Genomic DNA, 27,859 nt, shown 5'->3' with positions numbered 1-27,859 from the left:
GTCCACATTGGGGTTTAATAACAGTGCCACCATGTGGTGTATTTCTCAAAAAAATAATAATAATAAGACACATACACACAGTATATCACATGAATCCTGCCAATCAATAGTAATAATAATATCTTATGATGTATCACCTGTGTAGACGGATTTGGGTGCAAATTTTATACATTGGGCATTTTTAAAGGGGACCTATAATGCTAATTTTTCGAGTTGTGGTCTCCTATAGAGCAGCTCCACACAATATCCTGCAGAAAAAACTTGTTAGATTTTTCAGAATCTGCATCTGCACCTATTCCAGCTGTATTTCTTTGGATTTGTGCTTCCTGACAAAACGGTCTGTTTTCATTTATTCCACCCACGGCCCGCCTCTGGGTAGGCCCACTCCACTGTGATTGGTCACATGTAATGGTAATGGTTTTATTTCATTTGAACATACATCAGATTACAATTGAGTGCATCACATAATCAGTTCACAGTTCCACATGTCCAAAAGGAGTAGGAAGAAGCAAAGTTCATTTGTTCACTTCCTGCTTTCCTAATATAGTTTAAGATTTTTTTTTTTTTTTTTTTTTTTTTTTTTTTGTCCTGTACCGAAGTACGAGGTGATATGAGTGCTTCCTAAATATGAACCATATAAGGACGTCCACTCCTCTGTGACATCACACATTACATGTTTGCTCATGTGCTTGGTTGTTTGCTAAATACAACTTTCTTTTCTTCAGTGGAAGTCAACCCTTTAAGTGTCTTCTTGTAAATTATCATCTGCACTGCTCAGGGGTGAGAAGAGCTCTCATAACAAAACTCTGTGCATGTGTACCAGCTCCAGATGTGTGTGTGTTTGTTTTTTGGTTCGTGTAGTATAATGGCAGAAAGTAGTGGACTGAAACTTATAGGTGTTAAACATAAGCTCACACACCAGCTGGGCCCACATGAACACATGCCACGGGGCTTTTCTCTAATCAGGCTTACATTCATCATCACGTGAAGATGATGTAAGCAGGAACATTTCTAATAACGCAGTAGACAATTCATTATTCTCCATGGCTTTTTTTAAGATACAAAAAAAATGCAAATTTTCTTTTAAATAAAATGTATTGATCTTAATTCATTCATTCATTCATTTTCTACCGCTTTTCCTCATGAGGGTGGCGGGGGTGCTGGAGCCTATCCCAGCTGTCTGCGGGCGAGAGGCAGGGTACACCCTGGACTGGTCGCCAGCCAATCACAGGGCACATATAGACAAACAACCATTCACACTCACATTCATACCTATGGACAATTTGGAGTCACCAATTAACCTAGCAGGTTTTTGGAATGTGGGAGGAAACCGGAGTACCCGGAGAAAACCCACGCATGCACAGGGAGAACATGCAAACTCCACACAGAGATGGCCGAGGGTGGGATTGAACTCGGGTCTCTTAGCTGTGAGGTCTGTATTGATCTTAATGTTAATGAATTATCCGCTTTGCACTAATATACAAAATACAAATAAACGTACACACAAATCCATATACTGTATTATTTCTTCTATACTTATTGGTGTAAATCATATATATTTTTTAATTTTGTAAAATCATAGCGGCCAAAGTGGGTAGGCATAAGGATCAATACATGAGCAAAGCACAGAAGGTATTGGCAACAACACCGAAGGACTGCCTGGATTGACTACAAGAAAGCTGACGTCTCAATGCCACATGTATGTAAGTATCCATGAATACTGGATTGTCTGAAACTGTATAAGATCAACACGATCAGCCACCCCTTCTATATGGATTAGATAAGAACGTGTGTGACATTGACTCCTTGAATCACAGATTAACATTTGGTAAAGATAGACAAGGGAAGATGATCATAACTGAAGGGAGTGAACCTGTTATTCCTATTGTTTTGTCCATAGTTTATCCTTGGCTTACATGGCTTACTGTTGACATAGCAGGGTCCCTCACCTTAGCTGGGGGTTGAACCACTGGGCGCATCTGCCTGTGATTGTCAACAAGTAAAGCTGATCTCTGTCAGCTGGCTGATTCCTTCTGGACTGCTCTCCTGCTTTTTTTGGTAGATTGTCTTTTTGTATCTCCTTCTTCCTGATCCTTTGCTGTGCTTCTTCATAGTCAAGACATTTCCCATGGACTTTCTGCAAGGTATGCCCCAGTAGTTCCTGACCTACTAGTAAGACTCTGCTGCTGCTGCTGTCCCTAATTAACTATCCCTTCATGGTGTATTTTTCCCACCTGGGCTTTATTAAACCATGTTGTGTTCCTCCCACAACCTCTCATCTCTGCATTTTGGATCCATGAATATAAAATGTAATATAAATGGCTGTTGGCTTAAATATGTCAACACAAATAATTTGACAACCATATTACTAAATAAAACAATGAATATACTGTACATAAAATACTCATGCTGCTGGCTGATATTTTACATAAAAAATGTAATGTATTAGTATAAAAATCACACACCTAGACTTAAACTATTTTTAAATGTTAATAGATAGAAATAAATGGAAAGAAACATACCCAAATTTCTATGACTGATATTTTATATTTCACTCTATGTATTTATTAGATTAAGAGAGAATAATAATGGTATTTATTTACCTTCAAAAATATTTTAGACTAACACAAAGAAAAAAAATACTTTTTTGTGTTCATTAGTATAAAAAACGTGACTTTTTGACTTTTTATTTTCCAAATTGATACAACATGAAAATACCTGGATAAAAACCCAATAAAATACAGTATATATCTATGAATTGAACACAATAGTCTATTATGTTAATTGGAAAAGTTGTATTCTCTGTGGCGAGCACACTCTGAGTGACTCATTCTCTACCTCCGTTCGTATTGACGCCTGCGTTTCCATACGCTGTGGAACACATACGTAAACAACGTGAGCGTTGCAGCCATCTGGGACAGTCGATAGAGTGCATTGATATGACTGGAGAGAAAGTAAGGTTGGATTTTTTTTTTCCAGGATTGTGACGCAAATGTATTACTCTTTTGAACACATATCGTTTTGAGAAGCCAAACTCTTTAAGTGACCCCAGCAATTTGAACTATCCCATTTTATCCATTTTTTTTTTTGCAGTCGTCTGGAGGCCTTTAGCATATTGGTCTAAATTGCCTACCTGACCAGCCGACTTTGACCACAACTGTGCCTAAATCCTCATGGCTCTTTCAGATTATTATTATTATTAATAGCAGAAACAATAGCATTTCTTTTTAGAATATCATTTAACTTTTTTGACAGCCAAATAAATACCACTTTGCCAGAGTATGAACCTCATTTTTCAGTTTTTATTTGCATTATCATACATTAGGTACAAAGGACACAATCAATTACAAGGTAAGTTGCTCAGAGTCATTTTAAAGGTTTCAGGCTAACGAGGGAAGAGAACAAACATATGCAAAATACAACGTAATCCTTCACTGATTGTTGCCCTACGTAGGCATCTACTGCAGGTTGTTTTTTGTACAAGTAGAGTAAGAGATCATGTGACTGTATTAATTGGGAGATAAGGCATTCTTGCACTTTTTCCTCATTGAACAAGATGACACACTTTACCTTTCTAAGCTCACAGTAGAGAGCAATGATTCACTTTACCTTATCATGTACTTCCATACAGTACATGTATATGAGCAGTAGTGTAAGAAAACAATGTGCTTCATAATTAAGATGACTTCATTAGTATCTGGCCAGAACAAATCACATTAAGATAAAAAAAAGACTCACATATAATGTAAACAATGTACAACACCAACATACACATGGCTCTCCAAAGTCATTTCTGGGCTTTATAGCAAGTGAAAGAAAGCTGCTTGAAAAAAACACAAACAAAATAAATATTTAGGAGGATGGCTTCAATTAGCACTGAGGATAAAGGGGGGGATAAAGTCCTTCAACACCCCCGAATGATCCAGAATTGAAAAACAATACATAAACATCTTTTTGTGCCTTCCGTTTGTTTACCGATTATGAGCTTTTGAAGAAATGCATCTGAAATTTGAGCAAAATTAGCAATTTGAATGTTCATGTCATAAACATGCTTAATGCAGCGCTGTATAAGGAAAAAAAATAATGGTTTTGTAGTTTTATGCATAAAAACATAATGAGTTACATGCTTTTCATTTGTCAATGATGTGCATGTGAGGGAAAGCAGACATGGGGATAGAAAGGGGGGTTCCAGTTCAGTTTTGGCAGTGACTTAAATCTCTTTGACGAACTTTGCTGCTTTACTAACTAACTTTCACTTTTCATGTTTGAAGTCACAGTGGTTCCATATTTTTGGAATAAGCAGTTCCAATTCATTCATCCAGCCTATCCCAGCTGACTTTAAGCGAGAAGTTTCTAAATTCCCAAAAACGTTACATACATACCTAAACAACACACATTACAAGGGTTGACATTTTTGGATTTTTTTTTTTTACAGTTCAACCTCGGTTTTCGTACATCCCAATTTTCGTATGATTTGATTTTCATTGAAAATGTAGCCTCAGTTTTCATACACTGTTTCACTTCTTCTACAATATTGCATACAACTAGTCATAACTAGTCAGTCTGTACTGTATTGTTCCGTAAAATTGAGTACCCAAACTGAGCACCCTATGCGTTGCTGACTCACTGTTGGTTCATTTTTTATTGTGTGTGACTGCTATAAACCCACCATGGAGCCAAAGAAACACTTTTTTTAAAAATTAATATCTCCAGGATGTACAAGAAGTACGCATCAACACTATGTTTTTTTCATATATTTGTGGGGGTGTGGAATGGATTCATTGGATTCACATTATTCCCTATTGGAAAAATTGCCTTGGTTTGCGTACATTCGTTTTTTGTTGGACCTTCAGGAAGAAACTAATGATAAAAAAGGAGGTTCCACTATGTAATAGAAACAAGTTAACGATAAACAAAGCTTATGTCACTGCCAAAGTGAAATGTGCACATGACTCTTATTTAGTGTAATTGTAAATGGTGCCAGGAGTCATAGGAAAATAAAGAACATTTGGATAGGCAGACATGCAGGGGGAGTTAGTCATCTACATTCCATGTGCACACTTTTACTTTTACTTTCACTTTCAAGCAAGAATGGACCTGTGTTTTTACACCAGATATTGCCAACTCATAAAAGCGTGACAGTGTATTTGCCGAGTTGTGGTTGAAATGAGTTCAGGCCAAAATCAGCCCAAAGACACAAAGAGAAGCACCACGTACTGCTGTAATGTTGTTTGAATGGTGCCTTGTTATATGTTACCACGCGGCCAGCAACAGGTGTGCTTCAGGACAGGAGAGGTTGACACAAAACTAATGCTTACAACAAAAGACTGGCTTTTTAGCGGTGGGGGTGGGGGGTTGGCACATGCAGGTTGTTGTTTTGAAATATATATTCAACATAAATCTACACACAACACTTCTTTTTTGCTCCCATTTTTTATGAGTTTAACTCAACACATGTGCCTTAGGTTGGCCACAACAAAAGGCCACTAAAACTTCAACTGTATTGTGATTGGGTCCAAAAGCCAGGCAGTATTAGGTGTCATATTCTGGATCAATATTTGAGAGAAATAGGCATTTTGTGTACATTAAAAAAACATCTTTTAGTTAACGTCAGGAAAAATGGGAGAAAAACAAAAAAGTTGCATTTATGTTTTGTTATTATTGTATCATAGGAAAGCAATATGTGCTTTAAAAAAATATTCTTGCAGTGCACTGCAAGGAATTGATTAACACAAAAGAGAAAAAAAAACAAGCAAACAAAGCAAAACAGAAAAATAACAAACATTGAAGATAAGGATGTAAACCACAATTAATGAGACATTAGGGAGTGAGTGGTCCCGCTGGTCTATCCACAAAACGACAAGAAGTATAATCTCGGTAAAAAAAAATGCACTGAGATTAGTCCCGAGAGCTTAATGGGTCTTGCAGATTGACTGTCATCATAATTCATAACTGAATTTTGTCAGATAAACATCAAAATATTACGTTTGTTTAACACAAATAATATCAGCTAACAAAATACACTTAAGTGGGACTGGTTAACTAAAAAAAAATGTTTTTTTGCCAAAAAAAAAAACAAAAACGCTATAACCGATCGTGATTTCAAAGCAGTTTGAGTTCGGGCATATCACTTTTTAATACAAAGAACTTTTTTGAATTAATTGAAGGATATGTTCATTTTTTGGCTGCACAGTGTTCGAGTGGTTAGGGCGCAGGCCACACAGCTAGGAGTTAGGATGTGAGTATGAATGTGAGTGTGAATGGTTGTTTGTCTATATGTGCCCTGTGATTGGCTGGCAACCAGTGCAGGGTGTACCCCGCCTTTCGTCCAAAAACAGCTGGGATAGGCTCCAGCATGCCCACGGTAGAAAATGAATGAATTAATCTTTTTTTTGTCGGAAACGCAACTAAATTGTCTGCTGGTATAAGATCAGGTCTAGAACTTTCCGCTGATTGCCCAGGAAATATTTGTCCAATGGAGACGTGTGCTTGAAATGATATTGACATTAAAAAAGGACAATGTGAATCAGATTTTGCATTCATCTATTAAAAATAACGACCCTAGAAACATAAAACGAGAAGGTAAGATGACGCAGGGGCGTGTCCTCTTATGGTTTAAGCCAAATAAAACCGCTGCAAATGTGTGATGTGGATTTCTCGCTAAGATTTACATTAAATCGCATGCTGCATTTAATGACTCACGTGCATGAATGGCGCAACCACCTGCATGCAGACAGCCTGACACAACTTACAATCAAGCAACAACAAAGAGATTGAAATCATCCCAAATGAACATTATGTTATTTGTTCAAAGAAGCTACACTGTTCAACTGCACTTTCTTCATTGTTGCGTCTGCCGCACTTTGAACAACCCACTCTTGCATCAGTGTAAGAAAAGCACATTCAGGTGTTGGTATAAAAACTTGCTATACTCTTTGAAAATAACCCATGATTATTATTATTATTATTTACAAAGGAGTTATACACTACATTTCGACATATTGTAATATGGATGGAGATGAAAACACTTATAGCTCCAAGCATTTTAGAAACAAACTAAGTCATCGACTGGTATTAATTACTGTATGTTGACATTTTTTTGATAATTAAGCAAAACTGCATCCTAATTTTAACAACTGTATCCAGAAAATCTTATGAAAAAGATATTTTGATGACTAATCAGCACATGTATTCTATGTACACTGTAAGGAGGGTACTGAGACACAAGTTGTAAACTTTAAGTATTATCTTTTAAAATTCTATACACAACTGTCACTCTGTTAAGTATCGTAGCTTGGAATTTATTATTAATAAACTTGAATAACTAACTTCTAACTTTACAGGCTCCATTGCAACTTCATTTGAATTGATAACTAATGGGAGTTGAGGGTGTCTCATACTAAATATTATTGACAGAAATACATTAAAGGAAGTAAACATGACACGAGGAACATTGCACCGCCTCACTTCATATTTGGCTATGATATCTTCACTACCTCAGGCGTGTACTGCACCTTATACAGTATATTGAAATTCTTCTTGAAAACCAAAGTTCATGCATCTTCTCCAAAAATGAATCCATGCCTTTTAACAAATGTGTGTCTTTGTTTGTATAACATACAGCCTGATACACTCCTTTCCTATCATATACTGGCATAGATAAACACTATTCTGACTCAGTGCGTCCAGTTTTGGTAAACTTTCATTAAAAAGGACATCATTGTACACAGTACATGCTTATGAATAAACTAAAGCCTTCTTGTAGTGGCCAAGAATTAATCAAACCGATTGCAAAATATAGCATAGAGAACAAATAAGCATGCCCTAGAATCCTGTTTATGAATAAAAACATCACGTTTCGGTCATGTTAAGTGGTGGTCAGATGTTAGATTGTTGCTTAGTTTTAATAGGTGGCAGTGAGTAGAGGATATCCTTGACAAGGGGAGGGAAAAGGAAGAACCTTGGCCATCCTTCTCATGCGTTGTTGTTGAGCGACGGGTGTACAAACTGGGGGTTGATAAAGGAGAAGCCTGCAAACTCCGCCTGGTCGATGTTGGCGATCACCAGCTCGTCAGGAGGTGTGAGCTGAGGCTGTGTGCGTGTGAAGAACTTGTCAAAGTTCTCTGCTCCTTTGCCACACTGCAATGAACAAAGGGAACAAAGGGACAATATTTAAAATGGGTTTTGCACTTGACTTTGTTCTGATATGGATGTTTATGCAACATAGAAATGTGGAGTAGGACAATTGGTCGTAACAACGTATATTGTATATTTGTCTCATTTTGCACAAATAGTGTTTGTGTACAATGAATGTTACAGTGAGGATGTAATGTGTAATCGTCACTTATTTAGCAATTTTTACTACTGTATGTACCCTTTTACCATTGGCTCCCATCAAAAACACAGCAATGTTCGAGATGAAACTAACATACATGTTTGTTACACACACACACAAACACGAGGATGTGACCTTTCCCACTGAAACTCCCACTGATTGGTTCCGAATGACTATATTGCCTTCAGTAACTAAACACACAAAAGCAAATAAACGTGACCACCTCCTCCCCCCACCTTGATATGCACATTCACATTTTTATATCAGCATCACATCACATACTGTATTATATTGTACTCTAGATCTCATTTACTTGAATGGCAGTGGACCGTTCACAAGAACATATTTGCATTGGCACAGCTGTGAAACATTCCCAAGCTAACAAAATCCACAATTTATCCATCCATGTGAGTGCTGCAAGAAGTGTGTCACCTACAGCAACTGTTAATTGTTGTACAGGAAGCATTGCAGTGATGCAGTGATTGCTGTTCAAGCAAATAACCATCGGACCATACTGAAAATAACATATCATGAAAACATTTTGATATAGTATTAACATAGATTTGACATATGAGGTTTCATGTATACTCATTATTTATAATTTCCGGTGTGTAAGTTGCTACTTTTTTCTGAAACTTTGAACCCTGCGGCTTATGCAGCTTTTTTATGGCTATGTTGTAATCTTGTGACATCTACTTTACTTCAGAATTACTACTAATCATTTAAAGACTGTGTCGCACACAAGGAAGCGGTAGCTCTTTCTTTGGTAGGAGCCATCAGTGAACTCATGACGAGCTTGTCAAGCCATTGGAAATCTCAGTTTATTACTCAGTATAACAGTCTGACTCATGGTGTCAACTTACAAAGAACGCTAAATTCATCATACAGCGACTTAACAATTTGAGTGCCAAAGTGGCAAATTTGCGACAAGCCATAGAGACAAATATAATGCACTATCTGCTATTTTACAGCAGAAGTTGGTTGATATATGTGACTTTCATATCAGCAACACTTGTGGGTGTGTTTCTATGCAACGTTAAGGAGTTTAATGACTTTGAAGTGCGGTGTACACAGGAGTGCATGGTTGATGGCATTCATTGGTGCCTGTCAGAGCGCTGCAATGAGAAATTATGATCGATAATAATATTTACTAATTTTGTAATATTTACTCTGCTGCTAAGAATGCACCACATGAATCTCCATCAGCTACATTTGTGTTATATTCTTATTACCGTACATTGTGCTTTTTCAGTGTGTAGCAGCAGAAATGTACTTTTAAGGTGAGAAAAATGTTAGCAATTTAAATAAAATTCTAATTAACAAATGATCAAAAATAAAAAATGGTTGCACTCCTAATAGATAAGGATTAGTTTGTGTCTCCTGACCTAGTTGTTGATCTAAATGATCTCCAAATAAGTTAAAGTTGCTGTTGGGAAGACCAGTGTTTTCCCTCCTTTTCCATATAATCTTGTTGATAGCAATGATGACACAATGTCACAGGCAACCTATTTAGGCCAAGACAGATTTATCATCAAGTGTTTGGCCATGGATGGCCACTTCTAACTTTGTTCTTCCATGTTTTGGCCTTTTCACATTCAGCTACGAGCGAAGGCCCTTTGGCTACTGCTGACTTGTCATTCACCCCTCGTCATCATCTCGAGTTTCAAGCATCTGTCTAATTAAAAAGGCCTCTACAGTAGACGGAACACCAGCTAGTACACACACTGTAGCCACTTTAACATTACAGAATAGACTAAATTGGTCAAGGAGGTCATTTCTTAGTGTATGTTCATATTTTAAATTATAAGTGTATGATGCCAAAGAAGATGGAAAATGTGTTTTATTCTCCTTTGTTGTTTGGCAGTTCATCCTAGTTTTAAGCTCACGTTGTCACCATCTATAGGCACAGGAGTGCTACATTACTAATGAACTAATATGTGCAATAATTATTTGATTAGGGCGGCACGGCGGTCGAGTGGTTAGCGCCCAGACCTCACAGCTAGGAGACCAGGGTTCAATTCCACCCTCGGCCATCTCTGTGTGGAGTTTGCATGTTCTCCCCGTGCATGCGTGGGTTTTCTCCGGGTACTCCGGTTTCCTCCCACAGGTTAATTGGCGACTCCAAATTGTCCATAGGTATGAATGTGAGTGTGAATGGTTGTTTGTCTATATGTGCCCTGTGATTGGCTGGCGACCAGTTCAGGGTGTACCCCGCCTCTCGCCCGAACAAAGCTGGCATAGGCTCCAGCATGCCTGCGACCCTCGTGAGGAAAAGCGGTAGAAAATGAATGAATGAATTATTTGATTAATTGATTATCTGTGTGTCTCAATATCTTGGTCTCACTTTTAATGGAAGTTCTGGCAGCTAAGAACTAGTTGTAACTTGTGACTAAGTGACCCGGCCTCAACAGCCGCTGCCCTACAATCATTCCCAGAGCACACATTGTTTTGTGCGTGTATGTGTTTCTGTTGTTTTGCTGTTATGTTAGTGTCATCTTGTATGCATGTGCCAAAGTGTGTCAATCGATGTCTTTGTCACAACGAGCTACTGAACATTTCTGTCTTTCCTTCACCTTCCTTATTTTGTTAAAACTGAAGCAAACTCTCCAGACTCTACATACAAAGAAACATGTGTATTGTTGTGCGTCAGACTGGTTCAAATGCCCTTCTATGGTATTTTTACTGACAGGTGACATTCCCTCCAAGCCACTTGCATCCTGTCAGAGTAGACACACTTAAGATAAAGGACAAATGTTGGTTTGTGTGTGTGTGGAAGAGAGAGAGAGAGTGAATCCATCACAGCAGATACCTGATGGGTAATACCTCATGTCCTTCAAGTGTAGCGTCTCCTTGTCATCTTCTATCCATCACTGACTATTCTTTGTTTCAAGACAGGCAGCATATTTCTCACTCTGACCTCCACTGACCAATGCGGACAACAAGATATGACGGTTTATTATTCAGAACCACAGTTTTGCTTTTAAAGATGGTTATTTTCATTGAAATGAAAATAATATTATTGACTGTTATGAGTTGTTTACGCCAGACTTTTTATGATATTATGAGGAAAAACTGTATTTGAAACAGTCGCTCATAAGATGATTACAGAAGCTCAACTAAAACATAAACAAGAAAAATAGGTTATGAATCACAACAAGATGGCGACCTGGACCCCTGCCTTTGTGATATGTTTACTTGAAATACAGTATGTGCTCTTCCCTCTTTGTCATAGTGTGATTCAGCTTGATGACCCAAGCTGTTGATACATCATGAGTGACAAAGTGTCCTACATGAGATTTTGACCTACTTTCTCTTATATTTAATCTTGTTGCCTCTCTCGCTGTCTCTGCATGCACACAGGCATGCACGCCTCTGCACTCAAGCATATTAAAAGAAGTCAGCTACTTAGGATGATAAATGTCTGCTCGCCTCCATGAAGATCGCTCTTGCGTTCTTCCTCTACTTCACCACCACGCGAAGCCCTCAGCTATTCACCTCATCTCACCACACCGATTGAATTGTTTATTAGCAGTGGAGACATTTGAACTCAGCATATGTTTGATAGCCACGGGGCATAGGACAAGTGGTTTATTTAGGACTAGCACTGTTCCTTAATTAGAATTTGCAAATTCTTTCTTATTTTAGGTCAAAAGGGTGATTCATGTACTGCTTAAATGCACGAACCTGAGCTACCTTGTATTAAATATGACTCAGCAGAAAGCTTGCGGCAGTGTGAAAGGAGAGGAAGAAAAAACTGTGGTGAGACCAGCCATGTTGTTTGGTCTAGAGACAGTACCACTGAGGAAAAGACAGGAAGCAGAACTGGAGGTAGCAGAGATGAGGATGCTGAGGTTCTCATTGGGAGTGACCAGGATGGATAGGATCAGGATCGAGTACATCAGAGGGACATTACATGTTAGAAGCCTTGGAGATAAAGTCATAGAGGCCAGACTGAGATGGTTGGTACATGTCCAGAGGAGAGATAGTGCTGCCATTAGAGCTGCCGGGTAGGAGGCGTAGAGGAAGACCAAAGAGAGAGAGACAGATGTAGAAGACAAGGTTGGATGGAACAGATTGATTTGCTGTGGCGACCCCTGAAGGGAAAAACTGAAAGGGAAAGAAGAAGAAAAAGAGCCTGCGGCAGTGTAGACAAATACAACATAACTGAAGTAGAAACCCCTAAAGGTCATATAATTTCGTATTTGACCAAAATTAGCAGGAATATGTGTATTTAAAGTCACAAAAAAACAAACTCGGTCAATTTCGGTATGTATTATGCATTTTCTTTGGCTTTTATAGACTATGTTGATGCCAGGTTTTATGTTAGGCTCTACAGGCAAGTATGATATTGTAGCAACCCTAAAGTTTTGTGTCAAGGTTTATGATGTCTGTGTGATCATGAATGCTTCTTATCGAGTGCTATGACAGCTATGTTCACTGACACTATTTTTGCTATGTTTAAGGATATTTTTTCAGCTGCATTTGTTCCCAACACTGAAGCTCAGATACGTCTCAGAACCAACCAATACCGATACTGGATCAGCTCAGCCCCATCACTACAAAAGCTTTCTTGCATTAATGAGATTTATACATTTATACAACACTGTTGTGGTCATGTCAAACTGGAGGTAAACCCTATTTAGTCCATAAAGTGCAGACCAAAATAGACAAACTGTCAATATGCAGTCACCTTGTAAGAGTATTTACCCTTCATTGTCTTACAGCCGCAGTGAATCATAACTGTCTCAACTGTATCATTTGTGTGTGTACATATCCTTGTATCCTATTAGGCCACCCTTTATTGGCTAGTGTTCCAGGATGTCTGCGCCACAATGACTCAGCGCTCCCACTCATTATTTCTCATCCTCTACTCATCCACCGATCACATAAATATCAATCAACAGCTTCTGCACCTGACCTACTTTCTGTATCCTTCTTAAAGCCATAAAACCATGTTGGCCACCACAGGTGGGCATAAACACACAATGTGTGTATTCTGCAGAATTCAGACTAATTTCACTGCTCAGTGGATGTAGCTGCTGTTTATGTGCGTTTGTTGTGTTGCCGTGGTGACAACATCCAAGATTGCATGAACGCTTAGTGAGCACGCTCATTCTACCATATAGTTTTTGTATGCTGTTTTGAATCTCTCAGCTGGGTGCAGCGAGGGTATTGATTGCAATTCTGCAGCTGTTGCCGGCAGATGAAGTGAGATTGAGCAGGAATGTATGGGCAAAAAAAAAAAAAAAAGAGAAAATGAGGCAGTATGGATTGAAGGAAAAGGGTTAGATGTAGTTGAGGTTGGTGTGAGAAAGGCATATAACAACAGCTATTTGCTGGTAATGGACTCCACAGTGTATTACATGAAAGGGTGAGAAGGACATGATAGGAGCTCATGACATGACTGGGTGTTCATCCTAGCAACACTATTTCTCATTTTTCACACATTTATTTCTAATTTTTCCCACAGCCATGCAAGCATTCACTGTGCAATGGCAAAGCAATTTACATGCACTGGCTTCCCTTCAACATGGACGTAGACTTGTACAAAAGTGAACCAGGACAAAGCTTCTGTTCTTTTTCCACCCCTGCAAACTTGCATTTACAGTATCGCACAAACAGGAGTACACCCTCTCACATATTTCAGCATATCTTTATCTTAAAAGGACAACAACATGGATATCCGTTAGTGACGATAATGTGTTGATTCATTTTCAACGGATGTATACACAAGCTGTACAGTCACCACTTTGAAGTACAGCCACGTTTAAAGGGGACCTGTCATGCTACTCTTTGGCCCTTTGTATTGAGTTATGGACTCCTATAGAGCAGCTACACACAATAACTCACATAGAGAGCTTTCTAGATCTTTCCGAACCTGCACCTATTCCAGGTGTATTTCCTGGGATTCCCAAAACGGTCTGATTTAATTTATTCCACCCACGGCCCGCTTTCAGGTGATTGGTTATACTCAGCTTGTACCCGTTTCACGCCCATATAAGGAAGTCTGGCTCATCTTAAACCAAATGCACAGACCTCATTAGCTGAATCTGTGACATTATTTAAAACGAGAATACACCATTCTAACTACTTTTATATGTCAGAAAAGTGGAAAAAGCATAATATGTCCCCCTTGATTTATTTTGAAAGGATATATTGTAATAAAAGTGTTTTCTGTAATGTGAGGGGTCTCTCTTTTGTGAGGTACTTTCAGTGCACAATACAGACGCACAACTGAAACAAAAATACTCAACATGCATCTGTAGATTGTAGATTTCTTCACAGTCTTCCAACACATTCCTTTGAATTGCAAAGCACACACGCACGCGCACACACACGCACGCACACACACAATTTCCAGCACACAAAGTCCATCCATTGAGCAGGAGGCTTCATAGATAGTAAAGGCCGGGATTCACCTTTTTAGAAGAACTGGAACCCTTGGGAGTTGGAAGAAGAAAATAAATACTAATATTTATATCTGTAAGACAATCTATAATACCTGTCCTCCATGCTGAATAATTGTTTGCATTGTTTTCTTCCACGTGACTTGCCCTGATGTAGGCTTCATAATAAATTGACGTCATATTAATTATACATTAAAATAAGAAGCTATGGAATTATTTACAGCGCATACTGTATGTCCCTTGCAGCATATACTACTTAGCTGTTGTTGTTTTGACTGGGTTCAGACATTCTGGAATATAATTTTTCTGCATGTTCCATGAACTAATAATATGTATTATTGACTTGCTTATAGATTTATAGATAGCTGCACTACAAGTAATCAAAGAGGTACTATAGCCCATCATATTGAATTTCACAGCCACTATAATATTCTGATAATTTATCAATCTAGTCCTTAATTAATTTTGTATTCAGAGCTTATCCCCGCTGACTTCCCACCTTGGACTGGTCGCCAGTCCATCACAATCACACGGCACGTACAGACACTCACATTCATACATATTTACATACGACCTAACATGTATGTTTTTGGATTGGAGTACCCAGAGAACACAAGACACAAGTATGTGGAGAACAGGTCCAAGAACCATGGTTCCATCACCAAGACATCCATCCAACCAAATACAAATTCATCTAGCCATCCAAGCACCCACCAATGCAACAGTCAATCAATCCATCCATCAGTCCAAATGCTTGCACACTAGTCAATCCATCCATTGACTCTTCTGAACACAAAACTAACCCATTTTCCTTCTTACAAAGTGAAATGTTTGCATTATTTTATAGTAGTTGTTTGTCCTCAATCCCCTGCACCAACCATTGTCAACACCAGGTCATATTGTAAGAACCTGCTTTACAGGTTTTATTTCCAAAGCGTATGTGTATAAGACAGGACTTACCAGTTTAGGCTTGAAGGGTGGCTGTATCTCTTTGTTCTGAAGGCGTTCCCAATCAATACGTCTGAAGAAGGCATGTTCTCTGACATCCCGCTCACCTTCAGGGCCGCAGCCCAGACGCTTGGACGGATGCTTGGTCATCAGCTGTCAAACAAGTGAATCACAGTGGCAATGTCACTTTATTGCTTTTCTAGGCATGACAACAAAACAGATGGGCATAAAAACTGGTCGTTTTCGTTATTTTTTTTCCTACTGTCTTTTTCTGTTTTTTTTTGTTTTTTTTTACTTTATTTTGCGTTTAAAGAAGTGCTGCCACTTCATACTGCAGACGACACAGGTTGCATTTTGTACAAAAGCAACTAACAAAATCTGGTCCTTGTTAAATTACATAGAGGCCTGCTGGCACATAGTGTTAAATAAGGTTGAAATCCTTACTGATAAATGAAATATTTTCAGAATTATGGCAGAAAAAACCTGTTCACAATATTCTAAAAACTTCTAGTCTTCTATCCTTTATTCACACACAACTAGAACAAAGTATGTTTCTTTTATATCTAAAATGCTATGAATGTCGAACAAGCAGATGCGGCTTTCTCTTACATGAATTTCAATTATGTTAGCTTCAGTGAATAGCACCAGAAACTCCACTTAAATTGCTTATTTGCATGATTTTCAACTGAGGTTATGTTACTTTTTGGGGGGGGAAAGGACAAAAGACTGAAGTGTGTTGTTTAAAGCACACACTAAATGCGTGTGTCAAAGAGAAGTATGAAGCTGCCACACATTAACTTTTTATGTACAGCAGATGGATTCACCATTCGCATGACCACGCACATTGTAAAAAAAAATAAATAAAAAATAAAAAAAACAGGGAAAAAGAAAAGAAACGGTGCATCCCACTGATGTGATGGAAACGTTCACTCACTCCTTTGCAAATGGAAACAGCCTCTTTGGACAGGGACTTTGGGTAGGACACGTTGTGCTCCATAATGGACTGGAACAGCTCGTCTTCATCCTCTCCATCAAAGGGAGGCTGCAAACAGAAAGCCGTGATGTTGGTGAGACTTTGAGCTTCATCCATTATCGCACAATGGAGGACTTGGAGACCACAAACAACTTTGGCGCACAAAAGGGACGGAGCGGTGGTACAATTTGGGATGTGGGCATTTTGCCTCTTTTTGGACATATTGTCAAATGCTATTAAATAAAAAGGTGTCTTTTAACATTTTTACTGATATTTTATGAGTGTACTGTATATTATGACCACATTTTGAAACGGAATGAAACAAAATGTTTACTGATTCAGTCCGATTTATTTCCTAAAGAACAACATAAGGTCCGCTTAGGTCACTGGGCAGCATTATTTTGCTTAGTATGACATTATCATTGAAAAAGGAGTTCAGAACTTTCAGAGGGAAAATGCCAATCAAGAAAATATTAAAAAAAAGAATCCCATTCTTATGAATGAGACCATAAAAGTCACAGTATATATTATTAAAATGTGTTTAATTGATAGAGAATAAGGGACACAAGTCAACATGGCAGTCCAATAAAAATCAACAAATTGCAGCAAACAAGTTTCCCACGGAAGACCTTGCAGAATAAACATAGTGGGTGACCCAGCTTTTTGCTTCTCCTCCTGGGTGGCTACCATCAGTAACTCTAATGTGGGTGTTTGACAGTCCAGAAAATGAATTATTTGTCATTTACACTCCAGTAGGCCTGCTAGAGATAGTGTGTCTCCATCATGACCTCTTTACCTGTTTTTTTTCACACACCAAGGATAGGAGCATTTCAGATAACAACTCATGTTCATTGAAGTTAGTGTATTGAAAACAATCTTTGGCAGGTTAAGGCACAAGTATCCATGTTGTCCGTCACTCACCTGTCCAGCTAACATTTCATAAAGCAGCACTCCATATGCCCACCAGTCTACAGAACGCCCATATGGCTGGTAAGCAATAATCTGCAGAGCAAGAAAGAGAAATGTGACTAAAACAGAATAGTTCAATATGCCCACAATATTTCATACCCTGGTCACATGTTGAGTTATTGTGGATTTTCATTGGGGGAGTCACAATAAAAATGGCAAAGGACCAGCAATTTTTGTAGCTTGTTTTTCAGTGTCTGACAAAAAGGTATATTTTCTAAAAAAATAAAAATAAAAAAATACTGAGACAGCAAAATTATTGAAGCACAAAATTGAAGTCACTCCCAAAATATTTGCAGATGGAATGAAGATATCAGACACACAAAGTAAATTACTCTTTAAAAATTTGTATTTTGCATGATAACATGTTTATAAAGTTTCACATTACCACTGATAAATAGATAACTTTACTCATGTTTTAACTGTGTATAAACGAATGAATGTTGTATTTTAACGTATCTTTTACTCTGTTTACTTGTTTTTATTCGACTCCATTTTTCTGCAAAGTGTCTGAGTATTTTGAAAAGCGCTATACAAATAAAATTATTATTATAAGTACCATCCTTCATTTGCAATGCTTTCATAGACAATGTAAATTATATGAAGTACTCTACACTGGTCACTAGGTGTCAGTCATTTTACTGTAATGTTCGGTGAGACACACACTTGTTGCGCCAAGCTCTACCTCAACAATGAAACCCTGACATCACTTCCTGTATCACTTCTAGCAAAAACATTTGACTATATGGACTATGGGGTGTTATTTAATGTTAAAAACTGCACATAGAAGGTCATAAACAAGGTTTCTATGTTCTTACTATGAACATATTTTATTATTCTAAATAACCAACTGTAATAGACGGCCACTCCTGTGAGCCTCTAAAACCATATAGACAGCACATGAGTCACAAAAAAATGACATTGAAACACACATTCAAAATGCTTTAGGATGCCATTCTAGCATCCTTGCTGAGTAACATCTGACCTTTACAAACAGAAGGACATTCCTTCAGGTTGTATACACACACAAACACACACACATGTATATATAACTTGTATATTCATGCCACTGATGTTCACAAAGACCAAAAACCTGCATTTAAGTGTGTAACCAGCTCCACGCCTGCCTTGCCGAAGGGAATCCAAACACAACAGGTGGACAAACAAACCTCTCCCCTGTCATGATGGTGTCCTGAGGGTTGCATGACTTCCCTGTGCTAGCCCCCATTCACAATGGCATGCATGTGCACAATGTACACACATAAACCTCAATATGTGAATGCCATGGTCCCCTTGAGAAGTGCAGAACAAAAACATGACTGTATAAATGTATCTATGGCTACTACTAATTATTAAGCACTTTTGAATATAAGCTGTGAAAGAAAAAAATGGTTGTAACATGAAACAATCTTGTAACAATGGATAGCAACATGGAAAGACATACTATAAACCTTGCACTCATAACTACACTCGGTGTTCCCAGCGTCACTCATCAGCTTCGATATCTGAGACAGTTCTTTTTCATCCAGTTGAACAGCTACACGGCGGTCGAGTGGTTAGCACGCAGACCTCACAGCTAGGAGACCAGGGTTCAATTCCACCCTCGGCCATCTCTGTGTGGATTTTGCATGTTTTTCCCGTGCATGCCTGGGTTTTCTCCGGGTACTCCGGTTTCCTCCCACATTCCAAAAACATGCTAGGTTAATTGGCGACTTCAAATTGTCCATAGGTATGAATGTGAGTGTGAATGGTTGTTTGTCTATATGTCTATATATATGATTGGCTGGCAACCAGTCCAGGGTGTACCCCGCCTGTGGCCCAAAGACAGCTGGGATAGGTTCCAGCACCCCCACGACCCTCGTGAGGAAAAGCGGTAGAAAATGAATGAATGAATGAATGAACAACTACCGCAGTCCAAGCAGGAATTGTAGTAATTCTACACCTGATAAAACGTACTTAAGATTTTGTCACATCAAACCACGATTGGCGTGTAAAACTTCAGATCATGATATTAATGCCTTCTTCACCAGTCCAATTCACCACGTTCTTTAAGCCACAAATTAGCCACATCATTGTTTAAGGGTTCACACCTAACTCAGAGTGAACTGCTTCAGCAGGCTGCTTTGAAGTGCAACACAACAAAGAACAGCTGGTGCAAATTCTGTGTGAAAGCAGAGGCTGCTGAAGGCACGAAATTTCAGACATGTTGGTATGTCTGCACTAATATTGAAAGTCCTCCCTGCCTCACGGTCCCCTGACAGTTCATGGCCCACAGGGGGCCCGCCCCCACTATATGAGAAGCATTTGTTTTAGGGTGATGTGCAGGGTTTTATTACATTTATTACATATTCATTCAATTTCAAGGCAAAATAAGGTTCACAGCTTAACTGTGAAAAAATAGCCCCAAAAACCAAACCTAAGACAACACTCTTGCCCACATATAATAGTACGTGGGATGCTTAAACAGCACATTTTAGCAGCGAGTACACGTCACATCATTAATGAGGAGAGAAAGATTAAAGATTTAATCCTCTGATGATCTGCTGCAAGCAGACAGCATGACAGCGGGAACTAGGCCAAACATACAAAGTGAAATGTCACATGTGTTGAACTCTCTGTCTTTGTGGATTGACCCCCACCCCAAAACTGTGCACATTAAAGAACTTAACCGCTGAAAGCTTTTGAGACCCGACAGGTCAGGACATGGTCAGAAGAGAGGCAAGGCAGTGAAAATGAAGGAGTCAAAACACTGGGATCAGTCCCAGGTCCCCTTGCAAATGTGAAGCTGCTGTGACTTTCTGTCCACTGCCACCCCGCGTTAGTCTTCAACACCACCAGCGGACATTTACTGTTACAGTCACAGCGACCTTTGAGTAAAGTCTACATTTTGGAGTTGCGCACTGAGATGGATGAGAGTGATAAATAAGTCAAGTGTTTTCTCTTTCAGCCAGGTTGTGTGAATAAGACGAAGTGATGGGAAGAGACAAGTGTGACCTGTGTCTGACATTCACTGTTCACTGTTTTTTTTTTTTTTTTTACTTCATTGTATGAAAGCCTCTGGCTTAGCAGAGCTCTGCTGATTCACTGCAGCATGTAAATGGGTTGCCATGTTTGTGTTCAACCTAATCATTAGGATTCTCTATTTGCTTTACAAATACATTGTTGAGAACGTTCTCTGCATGCTAAATGAGATTCTCTTTGTTTATTTGTGTACCTGTTCTTGTCTCTGTACATGTGCTGGAGTTTGTGAGTGCATCTGTGCGTGTATTACTGCAGACATCTCTCTCCCGTTAGGCCTAATAGTACATGACAGTTTTGGATCAGACTGCTAGCTATTCCAGGCTACTCTCTTTACGACACATACTCACTCTCACACACACACACACCAGCGCAGATTGCTATATATGATAGCAATATAGAATTCACTGCATTGTGGGGAACGCCTTGCTGTTGGTAAAGCTCCATTTGAGGAGGCCGAACTCAGGCAGGCTTCAGTATTGAACACATACGGTATCAATATTTGATGCTATTGGTTTCATTCATTACGTAGCAGTTTTGGGGGTTTGCATGAATGCCACTTTAAGTAACACACTAGTGTACAGGAGCAACATCACGATACAAAAATAATTCATTCATTTTTGCCAGTGAATACTATATAATAGACATACAAGCATTCACATTTACATTCACACTTATGAGCTTAATATACATAACATAACTATATAACATACATGTTTTTGGACTGTAGCAAAACATGCTTAAAAATAAATCAAAATGTGTAATCTATCATGATCATTGCGACTGCTCCCCATTCATTCATTGTTGGAGTGTTTTGGAGATAAATTAATGGGATTTAAGCGGGGGACACAACCCATCCTGTGTGTTTTCAGTCTGTACAGTTTTTGTGGCGGCAACAGTTGCCATGTTTTTCTGCAAATGTGGGGACGGAATGGCAAGATAAGTACGAGGCCCGCACGCCACGCCTGGCTGTGAGTGGTTGCGTGCATCATACATTGCGCACACGGTAAGTGAGTTGTACATGTTTACAGCGTGCTTACAATGTATGATCTCCGTGCCATTGCCATGTCATTGTACTTACACGTGGTGCTCATGTACGGTGTCCTTACCTACTCGCACTTGGTAAGTGCGTGCCAGTGTAATGAATGGCATTTTTCCCCACACGAGTCACATAGGACGGTTAAATTAAAGTAAATTACCACAGTAATTGCTCAAAAATAAAACATATTTCGTTGTTATTATCGCATGCCAACCAAGCATCTCAAACATGTTATTTCATTACTAAAATGTGAAATAAGGAGAGAATTGTGAGATGGTCAGCGCACTTGGACTATGGCGGAGGTCTGCACTCTCATGCTGTTATTTATGTGTGTGTGTTTGGGAGGGCGGTCAGTGCATTGTGTGCATGTTGGTAGCAGAGGGCACATGTACCTTTGAGGTACGTACCTTGAGGTCACAGTCCACCATAATTGTAAGTGAATGCTGAGGGGCCACGGTATACTGTATAAACATGGAAATGCACAAGCAACTTACGATGACTATAACAAATTTCAAAAGCAGGAAGAAGTGCCTTAAATTACATACTTTCCTTCTGTAAAAATGGAAATTAAAAAAAAAAAACTTTTGTCAGTGTAGTACAAGGATATTCAGGGGCCCGATCACCCCCATATGACTAAATACAAATATGCAAATACGTATAACAACAACATCAACATTTTCTTTTAATACGTATTTGCATATGGAATATGACTCATACACAAAAGGCCGTGTGAAAGTTTGCATCCAGTTTGCACGATGCCACCTTCCACCAAAGCACCTGCTCCATCACACGTTGGCTTCTACAGCCCAAATTTCTCACCTCTGTCACACTCTGTCAGGCGGCTTCAGGGGAGACTCTAATCTGGACTGCTAAATTTAAAATTGGAGCTGCTAAGGAATAAGCACTAAGTGAGCGGAAAACTGTTAACTTAAGCAGGGACGTCACTCGGATTGAAAGATTGGGGGTGTTGGGGGGCGGGGGTTAACTCACAGCTGTGTGGTCAGGAATGTACATTTTTACATTTCACATTTTCTTTACATCTATAGCTTTACAATAGTTTGTGCAGGTTTCTGTGGAGTGTGTACCTTGTAGTAGAAAAATAGAATGGAAAAAAAAGGGCTCGTTAGAAGGCTAAATTCGTACTTCATCATCCTGTCAGCTGTTTTATCCCTAAGATGACGCTGCGCTAGGGTCAACTAGGCCATAGAGGGAAATGGACCACATCAGACAGCTCAATATCCTCAAATGCTCCTGTGAAATGTCACTGAGTCATTAGACTGCTCTTTTTTCTTCCTATGCTGTCATTGTCCAGCTGCTCCCTCTGCTATTTTACTCACAGTTAACAGCCTTTATGTCGTCTTGTTTCCCCAACAAGCTCCACTCTTTCTCTCTGCATCAAAGTCAGTGAGGTGCAAATGGATGTTAGCGTGAGCATTCCTCCCAGACAGGAGATACCAATGAATGGCTACTTATGTAGGTCAGGGTAAGCCGAGCGAGAACTCTGTGTGTGTGTGTGTATAAAGAACATGCCCGCTTTTGTCACTGTGCACTGCAACACTGCTACTATCTTTTTGTATGAAAATATTGCAGGGATGCGCGATTGATCAGTATTGGACAACTTCTGTAGAAAAACATGTGACCGGCATATGCTGATAAACGACTTTCAACGCTGATCACCTCTGGCTCATACTATTGTAGCCAACAGTGATCTTTGCATGCAGTGTAGTGCCTTGCCCAAATGTCTTGGGTAGCATCCCCCTCCCACTTTCCGACACACACAAAACAAAATCAAACACATCTGCTGTGCGGAACTTACTTAAAAATATATGGCAGCAGGTTAAATAACTAACAATATTCGCCTGTACTTGCATGCCAGTCATAAGGCTAAGCAACCAAAAGATAATCAAATAAATGTTTTCAATGTAAACAAAAGGACTATTGCTCTCCAACACTGCTCATCAGTATGTCTGAATGTTACTCAGCACTTTATCTTTGCCAAGATAATCCCTTCACTTCACAGGTGTGCCTTAAGATGGCTACAATAAAAGGCCACTCCAAAATGTGTAGTTTATCAAACAATAAAAAGCCAGTTAAAAATAACAACGTTACTCACAGTGTACAAATGGGTAAGTATAGGTTAAAAAATAACTAGTAAATAATAATTAGTAATAATGTAGGAAACCCTGTTGAAAGGTAATTACATGAAATAGCATCTGATGTTTAACTAGTGCTAAATCAGTACACACAGCATCATAGTTGTGATCAAATCTGTCAAGATCAGAGCTATTAATAAGTTGGGAAGTATATAACACAGGGGTGTATGGCTCTATCGAAAATATGTGTTATTGCCCATGTCCACTACATCACAACATGGGGGAGACAGCAGCAGCTTCCATCCTTGCTGTGTAATCACTGGCTGGAGCATTAGTGTCAGTCTGACTGTGAGTCGTCACAGCATGTTGTCACTGGCTCCAAGCAGACAACATCTAATTGTTTCTGACAGTGAAGAGAATCTATAAAACAACTCGCCACTATAATGGAGGTAACTAAGTGATAATAGTCTGAAGGTTGTCGTATATAATAAGACACCCATCTGTCAATATGCAGGAGAAATTCCAAATACATATGGACACACACAACCCAACCAATTTTGTATTGACGCGAGTATATATTTTTTCCTTATAAAAAAAATCTCTAAGACAGGTCATTGAGGGCAGTGATTCCCAAACACAATGCCGTGGCACATTAGTGTGCCAAAAATAAATTATCAGGTGTTCATAAATCCTAAAATTATTATTCGTTTACTACAAACAATGGCAGCAGTGACATACATCAGAACCTCCATTTTTAAAGAAAAATGCATGCCAACATTTTGCCTCGGTTTTCAAAAGCTCATGTATTTTACCCTGCGACACGTTGAATCCTGTGGTATTAATGAAGATGTGGACGAAGTACTGCCAGCATTGCTTGTTTATTCATTCATCTTGGATCAACACCAAATCTCACAGTCCTTAGTTGATACAATACCATGGTATCCTCTAAGGTGTCATTAAACATGAATGGTTTTCACTGAAGCCATCAGGAAAACAAATGTTGAGCAGTTAAGACATACAGTATATTATTTTAATAGCTAACAGTTCTGCAAGTATATTTTTTAAAAGGGTTCATGAAAGATGACAAACACATGGGTGGCATTATGATTCTGCAGGGTACCACAGTGACTCCAACTTTAATAATAAATTCCTGTGTTAGTTCCTTTATCCAGATCCTCAACATGTAATGGGTTCTGTAATGGGTTCTGTCTTGGATATTGGTTTTGTATTTTTAGTGCAATCCTGCTATTTGTGTCTGTCCTTTTACAAAATGATTGCTGTGAAAGTTCATGTAAACAATCAACTAAGTACAATAAAGTGTTTTTAAAATTCAATATATATGTTTTGAGTAGTTATTTTACAAATTATTGTAAATGAAACCACATTTTGTGAGGTAATTTCCATGAAAGATGGTACTGTAGTTATGCTCTTGTATAATTTCCACCATACTTTGCTTGGAATCATTCAAGGGCAAAACAAGTGTGTGGTTTATTTGATGATGATGGATGCGAAAAGCAGCATTGTAATATCAGCAGTTTGCTGAGGTCACGCGTCTCATGGTCTACTTCAGCAGACACAACGGATCTGACGGCAATGCTTTCATCATTAGAAAACACGTTGTGTGTGTGTGTGTGTCCTGAGGCAGTGAACTTAATGTCGTCCATGACAGCTCATGCGTCAGGGTTTGCACACAAGTTTTCAAGTTCTAACCTTACCTCAGGTGCGATGTAGTCCGGAGTACCGCAGAAGGTGCGTGTGGTCACTCCATCTAACATGTTCTCTTTACACATGCCAAAGTCGGCAATCTTAATGTGGCCCTCACTGTCGAGCATTACATTGTCCAACTTTAGATCTCTGAAACAGGAAATAATAACATTTTCAGAAAAATCCAAGACACGTGCCCCTTTTTTTTTTTTTTTTAGAATAAGCTTAACAATGTGAATCACAGTGGTGCTATGGCTAATTCCTTTCATTTAAGCTGTTAGATATTATCTCCAAAGTGATGCTTAATAATCCGGGCAGCCTCTAACCAAGATGTGTAAATGCCCACCTATAGATGACTCCTTTAAGATGCAGGAAGAAGAGACCAACAGCGATCTCTGCTGCATAGAACCTGCAATTACAACAATTACATATTGAGGAACAAAGACAATAATCACAGTTACTCAATGTTTTCAAAACTCTTAACCATGTAGACATGTTCAAGGCTGAGCCTAACACTAAAATCAACTTTAATCTCAGTAAATGTATGTATTCTTACACTGCTTGTGGTTCCTTGAACTTGCCCACTTGTTGGATGTGGTACATGAGGTCTCCCCCGTTCACATATTCCATGACAAAGTACAGACGATCCTGTGCAGAGATAAAAAGAGAAAGATATTATGGAAATTAAATGTCTTCCTTTTCTTTTCTGTCCATGATGACAATGATAAAATGATGTGTCTGTGGGAAGGTAAGCATAAAAAAGTCTAGGTTTATACATGGACTATTGTAGTAGAATTTCCTTCAATGGAACAATGAAGCTTCAGGTTGTGTGCATGGGCGTCAAAAGGCAGCTGGATATGTAGTGATGTTGCGGGTGGGGGCATGTCTCATGACTTAAGGCCCTTTTTTCAACATGACAGCCACATAGTTCAATGCCCGCCTGACAAAGAACTCTTCTTTTCCAGGAAAAACCTCACTTTTTTGTATCATCCTGTGTAATCCCATGATCTGGCAAGGGAAGTATACAAATATGGACATCTGTTCCAGACAGTGGATGCCCTCCATGAAGCCATTTTCACCAGCTGGAGCGGCCTCTTGGAAACACTGGCATCAAGCATGTCCAAACCAATTTTTGAGGTGATTAACAAGAATGGTGCAGCTACTCATTACTGAGTCATTTAACTAAGTAAATTTGTGTTTTAGGAGGGTTTCAGGTTTTTTTTTATGAAACACTTGGAAATAAACTTTTGATCACCTGATTTCAGTTTAATTGTTGTTTGCAATAAATTGCTTACTCATTTTTTTTGTCTCATTCCAATGAAGATCCCTAAATCTGCAAAATCCCCAACAGTGCAAAATGTTATTTTTTTTGTAATTTTTCAGCTGCCTTCAAATTTTGATCATCAAGAGTGTATGTGTCTGTTGGGGAGGATACTGGTAGCCCTTACTTCCTGGTGTTCCTTGGTAATGTGTACACTCCCATAAATGCATAAAAACTAACTACAGTGCACCACGACTTACATTACAGTCTAGAAATGGAACTTGTACGTAACCCAAGGACCACCTGTATACATTTTTAGTATGCAGCATTGCTATGTACACATGCTTTGTTTTTATTATCCTTTTGTATGAAAGCAAAATACGTTGACCTAACCTTGACCTCAGAACATTTTACTCACCACTGTCTGGAAGCACGAGTGTAGCTGGGTGAGAAAGGGAGGTTTTTCCTGCTGGGCCAGGACTCTCTTCTCCACCATGGTACATTCCACGTCATCGTCCTGGATCACCACATCCTTTTTTAGGATCTTTATTGCATACAACTCTTCACTGGCCTTCATCTCAGCCAGCATGACCTTTAGTCGCACAAAAGCAGGAAAAAGGTCTACTCATACAAGGAATGCAGCATCTTGTGAAGGTGACTTTTAATATGTGGCTTGCTGCGTTCCTGAAAAACATTCTAACCTACCTTGCCAAAGCTGCCTTTCCCAAGAACAGCCAAGAAGGTGAAGTCACTGAGTTTGACCTGATCCAAGCTGTTGAATGGCAGCTGGCTGGATGGGCTGCCATCTGTCTCTGTGATTGCCTTTTTCGCTGGGCCTAGCTTGGCTTTCTGCACTCACATAACAAAGTACGAGGTGTGTCAAAATGTACTTGAAGAAACTTAGTTCACTCATCAGCCACTACCCTACATTACATTCGATATACCTGAACCCTGAGATCCAATACATAAACTGTATAACACTCTCCCTTGTTAAAGACATGATTGACACTTAATTTTTACTTTAATACCTGGTTATTTATGTGGTTGTACTTTGAAGTGGCATACTACATCACTACAATTATTATCTATAGCTACATGAAGTGGGAAAAATATTG

General features: G+C 39.0%; 1 protein-coding gene across 1 annotated transcript in view; it reads right to left on the bottom strand.

Annotated features, from left to right (window-relative positions):
* Positions 1–3,288: 3,288 nt before the first annotated feature.
* The window catches only part of prkcaa (protein kinase C, alpha, a), a 100,873-nt gene continuing 76,302 nt past the window's right edge, over positions 3,289–27,859 (bottom strand). Inside the window, exons 9-17 of the mRNA XM_058072618.1 lie at positions 27,450–27,593; positions 27,163–27,336; positions 26,040–26,131; positions 25,830–25,892; positions 25,495–25,633; positions 17,585–17,665; positions 16,625–16,732; positions 15,703–15,843; positions 3,289–8,139 (exon numbers count right to left, since the gene is read on the bottom strand). Of these exons, the coding sequence (XP_057928601.1) occupies positions 7,975–8,139; positions 15,703–15,843; positions 16,625–16,732; positions 17,585–17,665; positions 25,495–25,633; positions 25,830–25,892; positions 26,040–26,131; positions 27,163–27,336; positions 27,450–27,593 (1,107 nt within the window). The 3' untranslated portion in view covers positions 3,289–7,974. The remainder of the gene's footprint in view (positions 8,140–15,702; positions 15,844–16,624; positions 16,733–17,584; positions 17,666–25,494; positions 25,634–25,829; positions 25,893–26,039; positions 26,132–27,162; positions 27,337–27,449; positions 27,594–27,859) is intronic.

The sequence above is a fragment of the Doryrhamphus excisus genome, chromosome 1 (genome assembly GCF_030265055.1).
Source record: "Doryrhamphus excisus isolate RoL2022-K1 chromosome 1, RoL_Dexc_1.0, whole genome shotgun sequence".
Classification (NCBI taxonomy): domain Eukaryota; kingdom Metazoa; phylum Chordata; class Actinopteri; order Syngnathiformes; family Syngnathidae; genus Doryrhamphus; species Doryrhamphus excisus.
Note: the sequence above shows the minus strand (reverse complement) of the source record. Positions and strands in the feature narration are given on the sequence as shown.